Source organism: Mustelus asterias, unplaced genomic scaffold, assembly GCF_964213995.1.
Source record: "Mustelus asterias unplaced genomic scaffold, sMusAst1.hap1.1 HAP1_SCAFFOLD_1425, whole genome shotgun sequence".
Lineage (NCBI taxonomy): Eukaryota > Metazoa > Chordata > Chondrichthyes > Carcharhiniformes > Triakidae > Mustelus > Mustelus asterias.
Window position 1 is genome coordinate 1,382 of NW_027591370.1, and position 17,919 is coordinate 19,300.

General features: G+C 49.1%; 1 protein-coding gene across 1 annotated transcript in view; it reads left to right on the forward strand.

Moving 5' to 3' along the window:
• Nucleotides 1–3,827: 3,827 nt before the first annotated feature.
• LOC144488265 (epidermal growth factor receptor substrate 15-like 1) overlaps nucleotides 3,828–17,919 on the forward strand; it is a gene marked incomplete at its 3' end in the record, with an annotated part of 86,301 nt that continues 72,209 nt past the window's right edge. The window contains exons 1-2 of the mRNA XM_078206306.1: nucleotides 3,828–3,979; nucleotides 10,100–10,162. Coding sequence (XP_078062432.1) covers nucleotides 3,845–3,979; nucleotides 10,100–10,162 — 198 coding nt within the window. The remainder of the gene's footprint in view (nucleotides 3,980–10,099; nucleotides 10,163–17,919) is intronic.

Below are 17,919 nucleotides of genomic sequence, written 5' to 3' on the forward strand. Positions count from 1 at the left end.
TCCGCCCCGCTCCCCCTCCGCCCCGCTCCCCCTCCGCCCCGCTCCCCCTCCGCCCCGCTCCCCCTCCGCCCCGCTCCCCCTCCGCCCCGCTCCCCCTCCGCCCCGCTCCCCCTCCGCCCCGCTCCCCCTCCGCCCCGCTCCCCCTCCGCCCCGCTCCCCTCCGCCCCGCTCCCCCTCCGCCCCGCTCCCCCTCCGCCCCGCTCCCCCTCCGCCCCGCTCCCCCTCCGCCCCGCTCCCCCTCCGCCCCGCTCCCCCTCCGCCCCGCTCCCCCTCCGCCCCGCTCCCCCTCCGCCCCGCTCCCCCTCCGCCCCGCTCCCCCTCCGCCCCGCTCCCCCTCCGCCCCGCTCCCCCTCCGCCCCGCTCCCCCTCCGCCCCGCTCCCCTCCGCCCCGCTCCCCCTCCGCCCCGCTCCCCTCCGCCCCGCTCCCCCTCCGCCCCGCTCCCCCTCCGCCCCGCTCCCCCTCCGCCCCGCTCCCCCTCCGCCCCGCTCCCCCTCCGCCCCGCTCCCCCTCCGCCCCGCTCCCCCTCCGCCCCGCTCCCCCTCCGCCCCGCTCCCCCTCCGCCCCGCTCCCCCTCCGCCCCGCTCCCCCTCCGCCCCGCTCCCCCTCCGCCCCGCTCCCCCTCCGCCCCGCTCCCCCTCCGCCCCGCTCCCCCCTCCGCCCCGCTCCCCCTCCGCCCCGCTCCCCCTCCGCCCCGCTCCCCCTCCGCCCCGCTCCCCCTCCGCCCCGCTCCCCCTCCGCCCCGCTCCCCCTCCGCCCCGCTCCCCCTCCGCCCCGCTCCCCCTCCGCCCCGCTCCCCCTCCGCCCCGCTCCCCCTCCGCCCCGCTCCCCCTCCGCCCCGCTCCCCCTCCGCCCCGCTCCCCCTCCGCCCCGCTCCCCCTCCGCCCCGCTCCCCCTCCGCCCCGCTCCCCCTCCGCCCCGCTCCCCCTCCGCCCCGCTCCCCCTCCGCCCCGCTCCCCCTCCGCCCCGCTCCCCCCCGCACCCCCCCCGCACCCCCTCCCCCCGCACCCTTCCCCCTCCCCCCCGCTCCCCCTGCCCCCCGCTCCCCCCCCGCTCCCCCTGCCCCCTGCTCCCCCTGCCCCCGCTCCCCCTGCCCCCCGCTCCCCCTGCCCCCCGCTCCCCCCGCTCCCCCTGCCCCCTGCCCCCCACTCCCCCTGCCCCCCGCTCCCCCTGCCCCCCGCTCCCCCTGCCCCCCGCTCCCCCTGCCCCCCGCTCCCCCTGCCCCCCGCTCCCCCTGCCCCCCGCTCCCCCTGCCCCCCGCTCCCCCTGCCCCCCGCTCCCCCTGCCCCCCGCTCCCCCTCCGCCCCGCTCCCATTCCCCCCCCCCGCTCCCGCACCACCCCTGCTCCCAAATCACCCCCGCTCCCACACCACCCCCGCTCCCACAACTCCCCCGCTCCCACACCACCCCCGCTCCCCCTCCCCCCGCTCCCACACCACCCCGCTCCCACACCACCCCCGCTCCCCCTCCCCCCGCTCCCACACCACCCCCGCTCCCCCTCCCCCCCCGCTCCCCCTCCCCCCCCGCTCCCCCTTCCCCCCTGCTCCCACACCACCCCCGCTCCCCCTCAACCCCGCTCCCCCTCACCCCCGCTCCCCCTCACCCCCGCTACCCCTCCCCCTCCCCCTGCTCACCCTCCCCCCGTTCCCCCTCCACCCGCTCCCCCTCCACACGCTCCCTCTCCTCCCCCCGCCCCCGCTCCCCTTCCCCCCCGCTCCTCCGCCCCGCTTCCCCTCCGCCCCGCTCCCCCTCCCCCTCGCTCCCCCTCCCCCGCGCTCCCCCTCCCCCCCGCTCCCCCTCCCCCCGCTCCCCCCTCCCCCCCGCTCCCCCTCCCCCCCGCTCCCCCTCCCCCCCGCTCCCCCTCCCCCCCCGCTCCCCCTCCCCCCCGCTCCCCCTCCCCCCCGCTCCCCCTCCCCCCCGCTCCCCCTCCCCTTCGCTCCCCCTCCCCTTCGCTCCCACCGCCCCCTCCCACCGCCCCCCCTCCGCCCCCCCCTTCCGCCCCCCCCTTCCGCCCCCCCCCCTCCGCCCCCCCCTCCGCCCCCCCCTCCGCCCCCCCCTCCGCCCCCCCCTCCGCCCCCCCCTCCGCCCCCCCCTCCGCCCCCCCCTCCGCCCCCCCTCCCCCCCTCCGCCCCCCCTCCCCGCCCCCCCCTCCCCGCCCCCCCCTCCCCGCCCCCCCCTCCCCGCCCCCCCCTCCCCGCCCCCCCTCCCCGCCCCCCCCTCCGCCCCCCCCTCCGCCCCCCCCTCCGCCCCCCCCCTCCGCCCCCCCCTCCGCCCCCCCCCCCTCCGCCCCCCCCTCCGCCCCCCCCCCCTCCGCCCCCCCTCCGCCCCCCCCCCCTCCGCCCCCTCCCACCGCCCCCTCCCACCGCCCCCCCTCCGCCCCCCCCTTCCGCCCCCCCCCTCCGCCCCCCCCGCCCCCCCCGCCCCCCCCCTCCGCCCCCCCCGCCCCCCCCTCCGCCCCCCCCTCCGCCCCCCCCTCCGCCCCCCCCTCCGCCCCCCCCTCCCCCCCTCCGCCCCCCCCTCCCCCCCTCCGCCCCCCCTCCCCCCCTCCGCCCCCCCTCCCCCCCTCCGCCCCCCCCTCCGCCCCCCCTCCCCGCCCCCCCCTCCGCCCCCCCTCCCCGCCCCCCCCTCCCCGCCCCCCTCCCCGCCCCCCTCCCCGCCCCCCTCCCCGCCCCCCCCTCCCCGCCCCCCCCTCCCCGCCCCCCCCTCCCCGCCCCCCCCTCCGCCCCCCCCCCTCCGCCCCCCCCTCCGCCCCCCCCCTCTGCGCCCCCCTCCGCCCCCCCTCCGCCCCCCCCCTCTGCGCCCCCCTCCGCCCCCCCTCCGCCCCCCCCTCCGCCCCCCCCCTCCGCCCCCCCCCTCCGCCCCCCCCCTCCGCCCCCCCCCTCCGCCCCCCCCCTCCGCCCCCCCCTCCGCCCCCCCCCTCCGCCCCCCCCCCTCCGCCCCCCCCCCCTCCGCCCCCCCCCTCCGCCCCCCCCCCTCCGCCCTCCGCCCCCCCCCCTCCGCCCCTCCCCCCCTCCGCCCCTCCCCCCCTCCGCCCCTCCCCCCCTCCGCCCCCCCCTCGGTTTTCCTCATCTGAAGAAATAGTTTCTATTTACCTTATCAACTAGTTTAACCATCTTAAACAGCTTAATTAGATCACCCAATACACCTGTGTGAAGGTAATGTAACAATCTTAATTACTCCGTTGAGCTATAATATTGTTTTAATGAAGTGCCCTTCATTGGCTGTACAAACTAGTTCAGTGACGACATCAGAATGTCGATCGTTATGGAGGGAACAGTCCATACTTGATCAACTGCAAATTCTTAAGCTGAAATTAGTCTGAAAACAAAGCTTGTTAAAAAGAAATGCACTGAATAAGAAGTTTGCTATAATACTGCAGGTGCTAGTGTTATCTTGTATGATGGGTTTTTTAAAACAAAAAACCAGTGGGTATGAGTCAGTTTCATAAATTTTTAATTTCTAATAGTCCCTCCTGACCTGTGCCTGCCCTGATCCTTCTACTGCCGGCAGATAATTGTCAGCAGCTCAACAGCAAATCTCCAGTTTCTTTACCTCCTCTTGAGGGGAGATATTAATCCAAGCAGTGCAGCTGAAACTGGCAGCCACTTGCAGATGGTTTTTTTCACCTTGTCTGCGGTCACCTGTTGTACGCTCTTTACTGCATCTGCGACTGGATTGTTTACCTCTTCGCTAAATTACATGCCTGCTGTGTCAACACGTAACTTCCTTTAATGGTTTTGTTTTATTAAGCATAGCAGCTGGCATGGTTTGGCTGTAGTTACAATACTGAGCCTGCATTTATTTAATAAACTATTTTTCAACAGGGCATTGGCTGACACAAAACAGATGGGGAAACTGAACAGGGAACAGTTTGCTTTAGCAATGTATCTGATTCAGCAGAAAGTCAGCAAAGGAACTGACCCTCCACAGATGCTTACTCCAGAAATGATCCCACCATCAGAGAGGACTACACCAGTATCAGTAAGTACATGATGCAACTCCCATTTTATAAGAATTCCTTGGCAAGAGTTAACTTTCGACCAGACTGAGCTGGTACATTGCACCACTTGGGCAGGTTACCCCAGTGTAAGCTTGGCACATGTGGGGCACAATATACAAGCAAGACATCGAGAGTGGGAGTGAGGGTGAGAAAATTGGTGGGTAAAAACAACTAGGCATGTTGAGCTGTGTGGCAGTGTTTGTTCAGACCACCTAATCGTCATATGTTGTAATTGCGGGAGTGTCATTAACCCAGTGTAATGTATCAGCAATTTGCTTTTCTTGCTCAAAGATCTATGTGAAACTGAATCGGCCAATAATAGTGGACAGTAAATGTTGGCACTGTGATTTCAGTAATATACTGAATGGTGACTGCCAGAATGTTTATACAATGTTCACTTGAACTGTGAAACACAATGATGCAAATACGCTTTCTGTCCTTTTGATTAGAGATTGTACTGAAGAGAGCATTTTATGCAATGTAACACTCAGGTAATGTGTGGTGAGTACAGGTGTGATGCTGGAAATGGCAGGAATAGTTTGAGACAATGTAAAAGTATCACACAAGAAGTGTATTGGCACAACGTCAAATAATTAACTAGTTTAGAAGAGTGTTATTTTTAGCTCAAATTCAGCAAGCTCAATACCAAAGGTCATGAGAATGTCCAATAATAATTTTGTCTATATAGCTGAATTGGAGACTTGAGTTGGAGGTTTATTTTCAATGGTCTTTAATCTTTGGTTCATTTCGGATAGGAGGCACATTCTGTCTTGGAACACAAGTGAAGTGCCAAGCATTGTACCTCTCAACCCTCAGCTGTCTTTGTGCTGCCACTGTTTGTCCAGCAACCTATCTTCCTCTGCAGCTCAGCAATGGGTAGAATAAGATCTTCATTCCAGCCACAAATCTCACTGCCATGATTCCATTCCTTTTCCTGTACCATACTAAACCCAGGGTTGCCCTATCTAACCTGGAGATGAAGTTCAAAGGTCATGCCATCTCCATTTCAAAGACTATTTAGATGCACCGCTGCATCTACTGCTACCTCAAACCCTCCACTAGTGAAACTCTTGCACATATCCAAAGATGTGCAGGTTAGGTGGATTGGCCATGATCAATGTGCAGGGTTACAGAGTTAGGGCAGGGTATTGGACCTAAATAGGGTGCTCTTTCGGAGGGTCAGTGCAGACTCGGTGGGCCAAATGGCCACTTCTGCACTGTAGGGATTCTGTGATCTTCACCTCCGGACTTGTTTAATGCTCAACTTTCAGTCTCGCATCCCCTCGCTCAATGTTCCAAATGGCTAAAAATGCCCTGTGGAGACAAATATCTTTACACGAGATTTGAATTCCTGGTGATTGACTGAAAGGATCATGCAAAAAAAATTAAAGTTTTAAGACTTTTGCTGTAATGAATTAAAATCAACATCACCTAAGTGTTATTTAGTAGGCAACTAATATTCTCAACTACAGAAAAGTTAACCCTTGTTAATGCTTTAATATGACACTGTATACATATAAATTACAATATGCTCTCCATAGGGTTACAGTCTTCATAGACAACAGTACACAGCCACTCCTTGCTTCCAGTGGATTCATGTCTTCCCGTCTTGCCAAGTCATAATGTCTAGTGACTGTTGAAAGGCTCTTCCCTCAGTTTCTAGAGAGGTTTCGAACTGAACACCAGCAGTATGCCTACTCTGCTCAGTCCCCGTGATAAAGAGGCCACCTGGCCTGTTGCTGGGCAGAGTTATAAAACCTCCGACCAGCTCCCTTTCCAGAGTATTCTGTTCTAACTTAAATGACAAAGACAGTTTAAACATAGCATTCTTACAAACTTTGCGTTCATAACAATATTCTTTCTTTTCCAAACTCCTGCTAAGTAACCGCCCATGTTCACCCGATCTGTGCAACCTCTTCCAGCCTTGCAATCCTTCCCAAACCCGTGACTGTGGCCTCCTCTAAATTTTTCTCCTCCACTTGTCCCACCACTGATGTCAGCCTTCAACTTCTTCTTGGGTCATACTTTTAGAAATGCATTTGCTAAAGCTCTTTGTTCCTCTTTCTCTAAAAATGAAACTTCCAAACTTTTTACTGAACTTTTGGCCACTCCAGTGTTTGCCCTTCTTGGCTCAGTGTCTGTCTCTGTAAGGATGTTGCATAAATGCACATTGTTGTTTTGCTTTGAACTGGTTAATGGGAATACTTGAAATGTGGGGCATCCTCTTGAGCAGTTCAAGGCAGAATTCAGTATCTCTGTTGGTTTTATATTGTTTACATTCAAATATCATTAAATTTGTTTTGAGTGCACAGTGAAACTTGTATAAATATACACTTTCAAAGGAATGTTCACCTACAAAACACAAACCTTTATTGAGGGATCCTTCGAATTGTAGAATTATAGAATGATATAGCACAGGAGAAGGCCGTTTAGTACTTGTGCCAGCTCAGTAGTGGAGCTCTCCATTATTCCAACTCCCCTGCTCTTTCCCTGTATCCTTGTAAACCTTTTCCCTGCAAATATTTATCAAATTTTCTTTTGAATATTACTATTGAATCTGCTTCCAACACCCTTTTAGGAGGCAGTTCATTCCAGATCAGAACAGTATGCTGTGTTTGAAAATGTTGCCTCAGATTGCCTGTAGTTCTTTGCCAACCAGCTTAAATTTGTTAGGTTACCAATGCTTCTGCCACAGGAAATGGTCTCTCCATATTCTCTCTATCAAAACCATTCATGATTTTGAACAACTTATCAAATCTCCTCCTAACATTTCTGCTCTAAAGTGAGGAGCCACAGATTCTCCAGTCTCTCCATAAGACTGAAGTCCTTCATCTCTGGTACCATTCCAGTAAATCTTTTCTACACTCTCTTTAAGGCCTGAACGTCCGTCCTTAAATGTGATGCCCAACATTGAATACAGTACTCCGATATGGCCTAACCAATGTTTTATAAAGATTTAACCTAAGTTTTCTTTCTTTTGTTATTCTGCTCCTGTATTAATAAAGCCAAGGATTCATACAATTTATTAAGAGCATTCTCAATTTGGCTTGGCACTTTCAAAGGAGTGTCTACATACACCCCAGGTTTCTAGGTTCCTGCATCCCTTTTAAAATGATATCATTTATTTCAGATTACTTCTCCACATTTTACCTTTCAAAATGTGTCGCTTTGCAGTTTCACACTTCAGCTGCCACATATCTTCCCATCTCACCAGTCTGCCTTTGTCTTCCTGAAGTCTATTGCTCTCCATCTCATTTTTACTACATTAATGAGTTTCAAAAGTTTGCATTTATCTTCTTCTTATGAAGTCCCTCAGGATCGAAGATGACTTGCTTCCAATTTGGTTTGATGGCGTCTGAAATGCCTGATCTACAGATCCTGCCACATACAGGGGGAGGTGGCGTTTGGAGGATCGGGTGTTTGTGTGTGCTCTCTGATGCCTCGGCTTCATCTCTGCAGATTCCTGATGAAGTCTCTTGATGTACTTGGCACCTTCCCACACAAACTGTCTCCATTTTTGTTGGTCACGAGCCAGGGACCCCCATGAGTTGGCAGGAGTGTCTGACCTCTTCATGGGATGCTTTGAACACATCCTTAAAACATTTCTGCTTTCCTCCTGTGAGTCTCCTGCCGTGACCCAGTTTTGAAATAGACCAGTTGCTTCTGGAGTCTGGTGGTGGCAGGCATACAAATTGCATTTCTCAAACTGGTTTTGCATAATTGTCGCTTCAATGCTGGGAACATTGGGTTGAGAGAGGATGCTGCTGTGGGACCACCGCTATTGCCATTGGATTTGGAGGATCTTACAAAGGGACTGGTGCCATGCTTTGAGGTGCCTGTTGTACGTCATCCAAGTCTGTGAAGCATAGGAACATGAGGATCACTGCTGCCCAGTAAACCATTTCTTTAATCTTGGGATTGAGATCTTGGTTCTCAAATACTCTTTTTCTTAGTGAACTGAAGGCTGAGCCAGCATGTTGGAGGTGATGCTGTATTTCAGTGTCTATGTCTGTCCTTTGTTCATGCTTACCAGAATCTTGCTGTCGATCTGAATTGATGAGGGGAGGTGTTGTGTTTTTGGAGTTGATTGGCACAGGACTTTAGTTTTCTGGGTGTTTAGTGAAAGGCCCGCTTTCTGATATGATTCGGTGAAGGAATTGAACATGACCTGGAAGTTAATTTCGGAATGAGTGCACATGCAAGGGGTATCTGCATACTGGAGCTCGGTGACTGGAGTTGAAGTGATTTTATTTTGGATTTAAGGTTGCCTGTGGCTTAACGGTTCTCTGTCTGTTCTGTAAATTATCTCCAGGGCTGTTGGTTATTTTCTGGAGGTGAGGTGCAATATTGCAGCAAGGAAGATGGAGAAGAGAGTTGGTATGATGACACAGCCACGTTTGCTCTCAGTCTTCATTAAGATGGGCTCTGTGATAGTTCTGTTGATGAGGATCACACCTAGCATGTCATTGTGGAATAGGTGGTGGACGGTAATACATTTCTCAGGGCAGCCAAATTTGAGGAGGATACTCCATAAGCCTCCCTGGTTGATAGAGTCAAAGGTTTTATGGGGTTGTAAAAGACCATGTACAATAGTTGATGCTGTTCCTTGTATCTTTCTTGGACGCTATGCAGTGAAGATCATGTCTGTGGTGCCTCTTCATGACCAAAAGCTACTCTGGAAGGAACTCTGGCCAATGGGAAGAGCTGATTGAAGAAGATCCTTGTAGTAATCTTCCCTGTGTCAGATAGCAGGGAGTGGGTTATTGCAGTCAATTCCTCTCCCTCAAATCTGCCACCATTACCCGGTCTGGTCTACATGTGACACCAGATCCATAGTAGTGCGGTTCACTCCTAACTGTGCTCTGAAATAGCTTAGCAGGCCATTCTGTTCAAGAGCATTGGTCTTGCCAATGACTTCCCATGAAAGAAAAGGGATTGTTCCTCTTCTGGAAGGTCCTTCCAGAAAAAAAGTGTACCTGTTGCCTTGCTCCTTTTGTTGACCTTGTCCTGCACATTGTGTCTCACGCACGGCGGCAGTGTCGATGATGGAGGTGTGATTGTGTGCAGCACTTAGGTCTGTCATTGCTGGACTTGTCCATGAGGATCCTGATGTTCCAGGTCACAACTTTGTTCTGGTGAATGGAAACATGCCAGTCTCGACGAGTTGGTCCAAGTGGGTTCCAAGATAATAGGAGGCTGTGCTTTGCTGTGAAATATTAGCACAAATGTTTTATCATATATACAGTCCTGTATAATACAGCAGGTTTGCTTAGTTAAATGCTTCTTTTTTAGGTTATAAAAGGGCAGGACATACTAAAACATGAGGCACGCTGAATCCATGGATACTCAAAAATTACAGACAGCTTTCAATATGACAAACCCTTTTACAACTTAAAACACAGGACAGCCTGTTGTAAAACTAGTCTTGGAAACTCTCACTAAGTCGAGATCACTGGCACTTGTCCTTGCAGCTCGCTTCCTTCCTGCTCCCAAAATATTATGAAGCCAGTGACTGCAGGTCAACAAATGGCAGCAATCAGTTTTGTGAATGAAATGACTCCTGTGGAATGGGGAACTCTTTATCTAGCATCTGTTGCAACAGAGACTGCTACATCTATGGGAATGAATGTTTTAGTGGCTTTAGCCCCAAGGAGAGAACAGCTCTCTGCTCTGATGGATAAAGAACTTCCCATTCTGGAAAGAACTTTCCATTCTTTTGTAAATGCTTGCAATACATTCATTGACCATTTGGAAAATAAGGACGCCGGTCTCTAAAGTGTTAGTAATTTACAGGTTTCACTGTGCTTGTGTTTAGCTCAGCAAATTTCTGTGTTAATCAAATGTAATTATCATTGACCAAAATAAAACTGCAGCTGTTTAAAAGATCACAGAATCAATTGATTCTACATAATGTTCACTTTGCACAGGTTTAATTTGCCTACATTTGTTATTTTATCGGCCATTTGATTCCACTGAATCTGACCCAAGTTGAGATCTGTGTTTTCTCTAAGTGAACCTACTGCTAAAGTTCTTGATGTTTGTACAATGACCATCTTTTTTGCATGTACCTGTAGACCTACTTTATTCCTTTCTTTCTGTAGAGCCTCTCAGGCTACATGACTCCTGTTGGGTCTGAGCTTTCGCAACTAACAGAAATGAGGCGTGTGAGTAACTGTGCACATGTTAACAGGGCTGCCTGCTTTAAACATTTTGCTAACCATTGCCTTTTCTTCCCATTGCCTCTGTGAATCTCATCTAGTTGTTACATCTGTTATGAGCCTGTGCATGTTAAATGTTAACAAGCTCATTACCTTTGTGGGTATAAACTTGTGTGCAGTTCCAGTTTTGACAACTAAACTTATCATGACTAAGTGAAGGAGTTTGTATAATGTAATGTAAATACAGCCCTACCACTTAAAACATTCATATTTAAACTGGCAGTCACTTACATCAACAAAAAAGTGAAAATAATCATTAATCAATTGTGTTAAAATAAATTTCAAAGTTGCTGTTTATGGTGTATTAAGTGCTCTTCTATGTCGTTAAGAAACAGCTGTGTTTATTCACCAGTTCACACCTTGTTTAGGTTTAGATGCACTGAAAGCAAGCATTTCAATAAGTCAATACTTTCAAAGTAAAGCTAGTTGTATTGCTTGGAGTCTTGTTTAGTTCCTCAGTTGTGAACTATACGGTACATTAATATGGTGCACTTATGTATAATATATACATTGCGATGTATATATCACCTCAGTCCTAGGAAGTCGCTACAAGAATTCCTCAGATTAGTGTACTAGGCCCAACCATCTTCAGCAGCTTCACGAATGATGTTCCTGCCAGGTCAGAAGTGGGGATGTTCATTGATGATTTGCACAATGTTCAGCATCATTTACAGCTCTCCAGATACCGAAGCACACTGTGTCCATATGGAACAAGACTTGGTCAACATGCAAACTTGAATTGATTAAGTGGCAAGTAATATCAATGCTATACAAGTGCCAGGCAATGGCCATCTCCAACAGAGAGAATCTAGCCATCTCTCCCATGTCATTTAATAGCATTACCATCGCTTAATCCCCCACTGCCAACACCCTGGGAGTTACTATTGACCAGAGACTTAGCTGGGCCTGTTATATAAATACTGTAGCTACAAGTGTAGGTCAGAGGCTGGGAATTCTGAGGTAAGTGACTCACCTCAATATCTCCCCAAAGCCTGTTCACCATCTACAAGGCACAAGTCAGGAGTGTGATGGAATACTCTCAACATGCCTGGCTGAATGCAGCTCCAACAACATTCAAGAAGCTCGACACTATCCAAGGCAAAGCTATCTGTTTAATTGGTACCCCATCCACCAACTTAAACAATCACTTCCTACACCATCACTGACACATCTACAAGATGCACTGCAACAATTCACCAAGGCTGTTTTGACAGCACCTTCCAAACTCCCGACCTCTACCAGATATCTAAAACTAAAGGCTACAGATGCATGGGAGCACTACCATTTGCCACTTCTCCTCCAAGCCACATGCCGTCCTGTTTTGGAAAGTATACTGTTATCCCTTCATTATTCTGCTGGGTAAAAATCCTGGAAATGCCTCCCCACCAGCACTGTGGGTGTACCATGGACTGCAGCGTTCCAAGAAGATCGCTCACCACTACCTAGCGAGAGCAATTAGGGATGGTCAATAAAAACTGACCTAACCAGCCATGCCCAGATACCATGAAAGAATAAGAAAATACATTGGCACAGTCACAGAAATCTTACATGAGAATCGCCATCTACAATCCTCCAGTCTCCAGTGTTATGTACGAATTGGTAATCCCGATGTAAGTATGTCTGTCCTTGTGTTCAGTCTGTTAGTGAAAACTCCCGATTAAAATCAAGGGAATTTTAGCTGAGCTGCTGCCCTCACCATTGTGTATAATGGATAAAACAGCCACCGTAGGCAGTGGAGACTGCATACAGGCAGTATTTCTAAGATATGTTTTGATCCTCTAGTATTGAGATTCCTTGTTATGGGTCACTATGTGGTTTTTGAAGGTTAGTGGAGAAATATACTCTGCCAGTGTTGCTTTTTGAAGCAATGTAAAAGCATCTTAATGGTGATTCTCAACTACTGTTCCTGCCCTTTCCTCGTGGATATATATTGAGGGTAGATAAGATGCAACCAGTTCAGTTGATCCGATGGAATGGTGAAACAGACCCTAGGGGCTCAGTGACCTTTCTCAGACAGGTTACCTTGTCTAGGTGTAGGCTGAGTACCTTGTCTAGGCTGTCACATAGAAAACAGAGTTGGAATAAATGGGTCCTTTTCAGAGACGAAAGATGTAACTGGTGGAGTGCTGCAGGGATCAGTTCTTGGACTGCAACTATTCACTATTTACACTAATAACCTGGAGGAAGGAACAGAATGTAAGGTTTCCAAATTTGTCAGTGATACAAAACTAGGTGGAAGAGCAGGTTGTGATGAGGATATTGTGATTCTGTAACGGGATATAGATAGATTGGACTACTGGGCGAAAACCTGGGAACAAATGGAGTTTAATGTGTGGAAGTGTAAGGTCATGCACTTCCGTAGGAGGAATCAAAAGGCAGATTATTATCTAAATGGAGAGAGACTGCAGGAGAGAGAAGTACAGATGGATCTGGGTGTTCGAGTGCACGAATTACAAAAAGCTAGCATGCAGCTCCTATTGTTTAGGCATACGATATTTTGGCCTTTATTGCAAAGGAATTGGAGTTTAAAAATAGGGAGGTTTTGTTGCAATTATATAGGGTGTTGTTGAGGCCTCTTGTGGAATACTTCACACAGTTTTGGTCCTCTTACCTTAAAAAAATAGTAACGTTGGAGGAGGTCCAAAGGAGATTCACCAGGCAAATTCCTGGGTTGAGAGAGTTGTCCTAGAAAGAGAGACTAAGTACTCTGGGTCTGTATCCCTTGGAGTTTAGAAAACTGAGGGGTGACCTTATTCAAATATATAAGGGGGCTTGACAGGGTAGGTGGCGAGATGTCTCTAGTGGGAGAGTCTTGAACAAGGGCTCATAGCTACAAGATAAAGGGTTGGTCATTTAAAACTGAGGTGCATAGAAATTTCTCTCGCAGAGAGTGGTGAATCTCCGGAATTCTCTGCCTCAAAGGGTGGTGGAGGCTGGATCATTAGAAGTATTTAAAGTGGAGATGAATAAATGTTTGATTGATCGAGGAATAGAGGGCTACGGGGAAATGGCATGGAAAAGGAGTTGAGGTCGACATAGATCAGTATTGAATGGCGGGGCAGGCTTGAAGGGCCTGGTGGCTGACCCCTGTTTCTATTTCTTTTGTTCTTGTGTTATGTTCATAAGAACATAAGGACATAAGAACTAGGAGCAGGAGTAGGCAATCTGGCCCCTCGAGCCTGCTCCGCCATTCAATAAGATCATGGCTGATCTTTTCATGGACTCAGCTCCACTTACCCGCCCGCTCACCATAACCCTTTTACTGTTCAATAATTTATCTATCCTTGCCTTAAAAACATTCAATGAGGTAGTCTCAACTGCTTCAATGGGTGGGGAATTCCACAGATTCACAACCCTTTGTGTAAAGAAGTTCCTCCTCAACTCAGTCCTAAATCTGCTCCCCCTTATTTTGAGACCATGTCCCCTAGTTCTGGTTTCACCTACCAATGGAAACAACTTCCTTATCTATTCCCTTCATAACCTTATGTGTTTCTATAAGATCTCCTCTCATTCTTCTGAATTCCAATGAGTATAGCCCCAGTCTACTTAGTCCCTCCTCATAAGCCAGTCCTCTCAACTCCAGAATGAACCTAGTGAATCTCCTCTGTATCCCCTCCAGTGCCAGTATATCCTTTCTCAAGTAAGGAGACCAGAACTGTTCACAGTACTCCAGGTGTGGCTTCACCAGCACCTTATACAGCTGTAACATAACCTCGCTGTTTTTAAACATCATCCCTCTAGCAATGAAGGACAAAATTAAATTTGCCTTCTTAATTATTTGCTGCACCTGCAACCAACTTTTTGTGATTCATGCAGAAGGACACCCAGGGCCCTCTGCACAGCAGCATGCTGCAATTTTTTACCATTTAAATAATAGTCCATTTTACTGTTATTCCTACCAAAATGGATTACCTCACATTTACCAACATTGTACTCCATCTGCCAGACCCTTGCCCACTCACTTAGACTATCTATATCCTTTTGCAGACTTTCAGTCTACTCACTTTGCTCTGCAACTCATCTTAGCGTCATCTGCGAATTTTGACACACTACACTTGGTCCCCAACTCCAGATCATCTATGTAAATCGTAAACAATTGCGGTCCCAACACTGATCCCTGAGGCACACCACTAGTCACTGATCGCCAACCAGAAAAACACCCATTTACCCCCACTCTTTGCTTTCTGTTAGTTAACCAATCCTCTATCCATGCTGATACATTACCTGTAACACCGTGCACCTTTATCTTATGCAGCAGCCTTTGGTGCGGCACCTTGTCGAATGTCTTCTGGAAATCCAGATGCACCACTTCCACAGGTTCCCCATTGTCCACTGCACATGTAATGTTCTCAAAGAATTCCACCAAATTAGTCAAACATGACCTGCCCTTCATAACCCCATGCTGCATCTTCCCAATGGGACAGTTGATATCCAGATATCTCGTTATTTCTTCCTTGATGATAGATTCAAGCATTTTCCCTCCTGCAGAAGTTAAGCTAACCAGCCTATAGTTAGTTACCCACCTTTTGTCTATCTCCTTTTTTAAACAGTGGCGTCACATTTGCTGTTTTCCAATCTGCGGGAATTACCCCAGAGTCCAGCCAATTTGGTAAATTACCACCAGTGCATTTGCTATTTCCCCTGCCATCTCTTTTAATACCCGAGGATGCATTCCGTCAGGGCCCGGAGACTTGTCTACCTTTAGCCCCATGAGCTTGCCCAACTTTTGTGACAATAGTTTCTAGTCCACACCTGCCATAGCCTTCTTGTCATCAGTTTTTGGCATGTTATTTGTGTCTTCCACTGTGAAGACCAACACAAAATACCTGTTCAATGCCTCAGCCATTTTCTCATTTCCAGTTATTACATCCCCCTTCTCATCCTCTAAAGGACCAATGTTTACTTTAGCCACTCTTTTTCGTTTTATATATTTGTAGAAACCTTTGCTATCTGTTTTTATATTCTGAGCTAGTTTACTCTCATAATCCATCTTATTTTTCTTTATAGCTTTTTTTGTGGCTTTCTGTTAACCTTTAAAGATTTCCCAATCCTCTAGTTTCCCACTAATCTTTGCCACTTTGTATGCCTTTTCTTTCAATTTGATCCCCTCCTTTATTTCCTTAGATATCCATGGTTGATTATCTCTTTTTCTACAGTCCTTCCTTATCACTGGTATATACTTTTGCTGAGCACTGTGAAAGATCGCTTTGAAAGTCCTCCACTGCTCCTCAATCGTCCCATCATAAAATTTTTGCTCCCAGTCTGCCTTAGCCAGCTCTTCCCTCATCCCATTGTAGACTCCTTTGTTTAAGCACAAGGCACTGACTGATATTGGATTTTACCTTCTCACGCTCCATCTGTATTTTAAATTCAACCATTCTGTGAGCGCTTCTTCTGAGAGGATCCCTAACTGTAAGATCATTAATTATTCCTGTCTCATTACACAGGACCAGATCTCGGATTGCTTGCTCCTTTGTAGGTTCTTGTGTGTGCAGCGTGAAAAAGGATTGCATGGCTATTTTGTACGATGCTCATAGATCCCATGAGGTGCCTGATATGCAGTTACAATTTAGTTCCTGCCCTTTAACTTGTATATTATGAATGTTTCATCTTTCCTTATTACTTCATTGTTGTATAAGTGTTAAAAAGCAGTAGGTTAGTGCATGGCTGAGTTGAATAAACCCTCAGTTCAGATGTTGCAAAAATGCTCTGGAGGTAAAAGTTAACTTCCACAATGGGTTAGAGGAGATCGTTGCAATTTTAAGGAACAGTTTGGACCTACCGTAACTACCACGTCCATTTCTGTCGTAAGTTTCCCCCAACATTGCAGAGCATTAGTGCAAACTTGATAGTCTCTGGTGAATCTTTCTTTGGGCATGAATTGTGAATGGGTCAGACCCTGTTCCCAAGACATAGCATTGCACTGCAACATTGTAATTTGCTCATAAAACCCAGATCATTTTATTTTATAAACAGGTACCTACTTTAAACTGGGTGCTATTCTTCAAATGTACTGCAGAGTATAAGCGTGTGTTAGCAAGTGGACGGAATACATTTCATACAGGTTTAGAGAAAATGTAGTTTCGAAACTTCCAATCTCTTTCTTGTGATGTAATTGGTTGCATTTATTAATGAGTCACATTTGTAGTTTGCTGAATGTTCTACTGCACTGTTAGTGTTGGAGCCATTTTTATGTATTGCCGGTGTTGCACTAATGCAGAGGCCTGAGATGCTTATTGGATTTACTTACAGAATAATCTATGAATTATGAAGTAATTCATAGATAGCTGAATTTGCTTGTTTCTTTGGCTATATTATTGTTTGTTTGGCTATATTATTACGACATTACGCATGCGTTAGCATTTCGGGAAAGGTCAGTGCAAGACACCTAGCTACTTGCATCCTGTTTTAAATTGAACACTGACCCTAGTGGTTTACTGACGACCCATTGCAGCATTGCGTGTTGTTATCTGCTCAGTCCTTGCTGGATCCTGACTTTCTGCAGAATGTGAATTCTGATTGAAATCAGTGTCTACGGGAAATAGTCTAAAGGTCAGCGTGGCCATGCTGTTATCACCCTCAATGCACAGCAGCAATCATGAGCACTTGTGTTTCTGAAGGGGAATTAAATAGTAATATTGTGATTGATTTGTTCACAGTGCTGCAGTTCAGAGATCGGAGGGCTTGTTTTGGATGTTAGATAAAAGCCCTTGCCTTCAACAATTTCATTTTATGAAGAAGACATATTTTTCTACCTTTTCCTTTTTTAGGACTGCTTATGCATGATACTGCTGTTGGTGTAGAGAACAGATTGTAAATATATAAGCTGCAAAACTAACCTCAAAGGAACCTGATTCTTATAGAATAAAACAGCACAGAAGGAGACCATTGTGCCAATACTGTCTGTCTGAAAGACCTATATCTTAGTCCCAAACCCCTGCTCTCACCATAGGACCGCAAGTGTTTTTCTTTCATAGTATGTATATAATTCCCCTTTGAAACTTCTTGTTGCTTCCACCACTTTTTCGGGTGATTCATTCCAGATCACAGAACCTCATGGAGTAAAAAGAAATTCTATTCATCTCCTCGACTTTTTTGTCAATCTTAAAATCTGCATCGTCAGGTTACCAACTCTGTTTTTCTCTCTCCACTCTTAAAATCTCTCTGTCTTTGAACACATGTGTTAAATCTACCTTTAACCTTCTTCCTGTTTTCTCTCTTTCCCTGGGAAAGTACCTGTCAGTCACTGCTTGCACATCATGCATTAGTGAGTTTACATGAGAGGGTGTAGGAATTTTCAGTGATATTGTGCAGTCTGCACTTTATGCCTCCGTTTACCTCAATTTCTGCATTTTTTGTTCTCACTCGTAGGATTACCTTTTCTCTTGTTTGGAATTTTATTTAAAGTCTTGCTTTTAGACTCTTATTAGTTTTTGTTTTGTAAGTGAACATGTTGCAATGCTGCAACAAATGCTGCCTTGCAAATCAGAGGCACTGCTCTCTTTACAAGCCGTGGTATTGGATTTGTTTTGCATGAGTTGCATTGATGTCATATGTGTGCTGGACACTTTGTGCCATGTTATGTGATTGCCATTCCTTGACATAGAACGGATTGGTATTGAGCTGGTTGAATTTCTTGAACCAGGCAACCTCATTGCATGCTACAATGGTTCATCTTCATTGAGCCATGTCAAATCTGACTG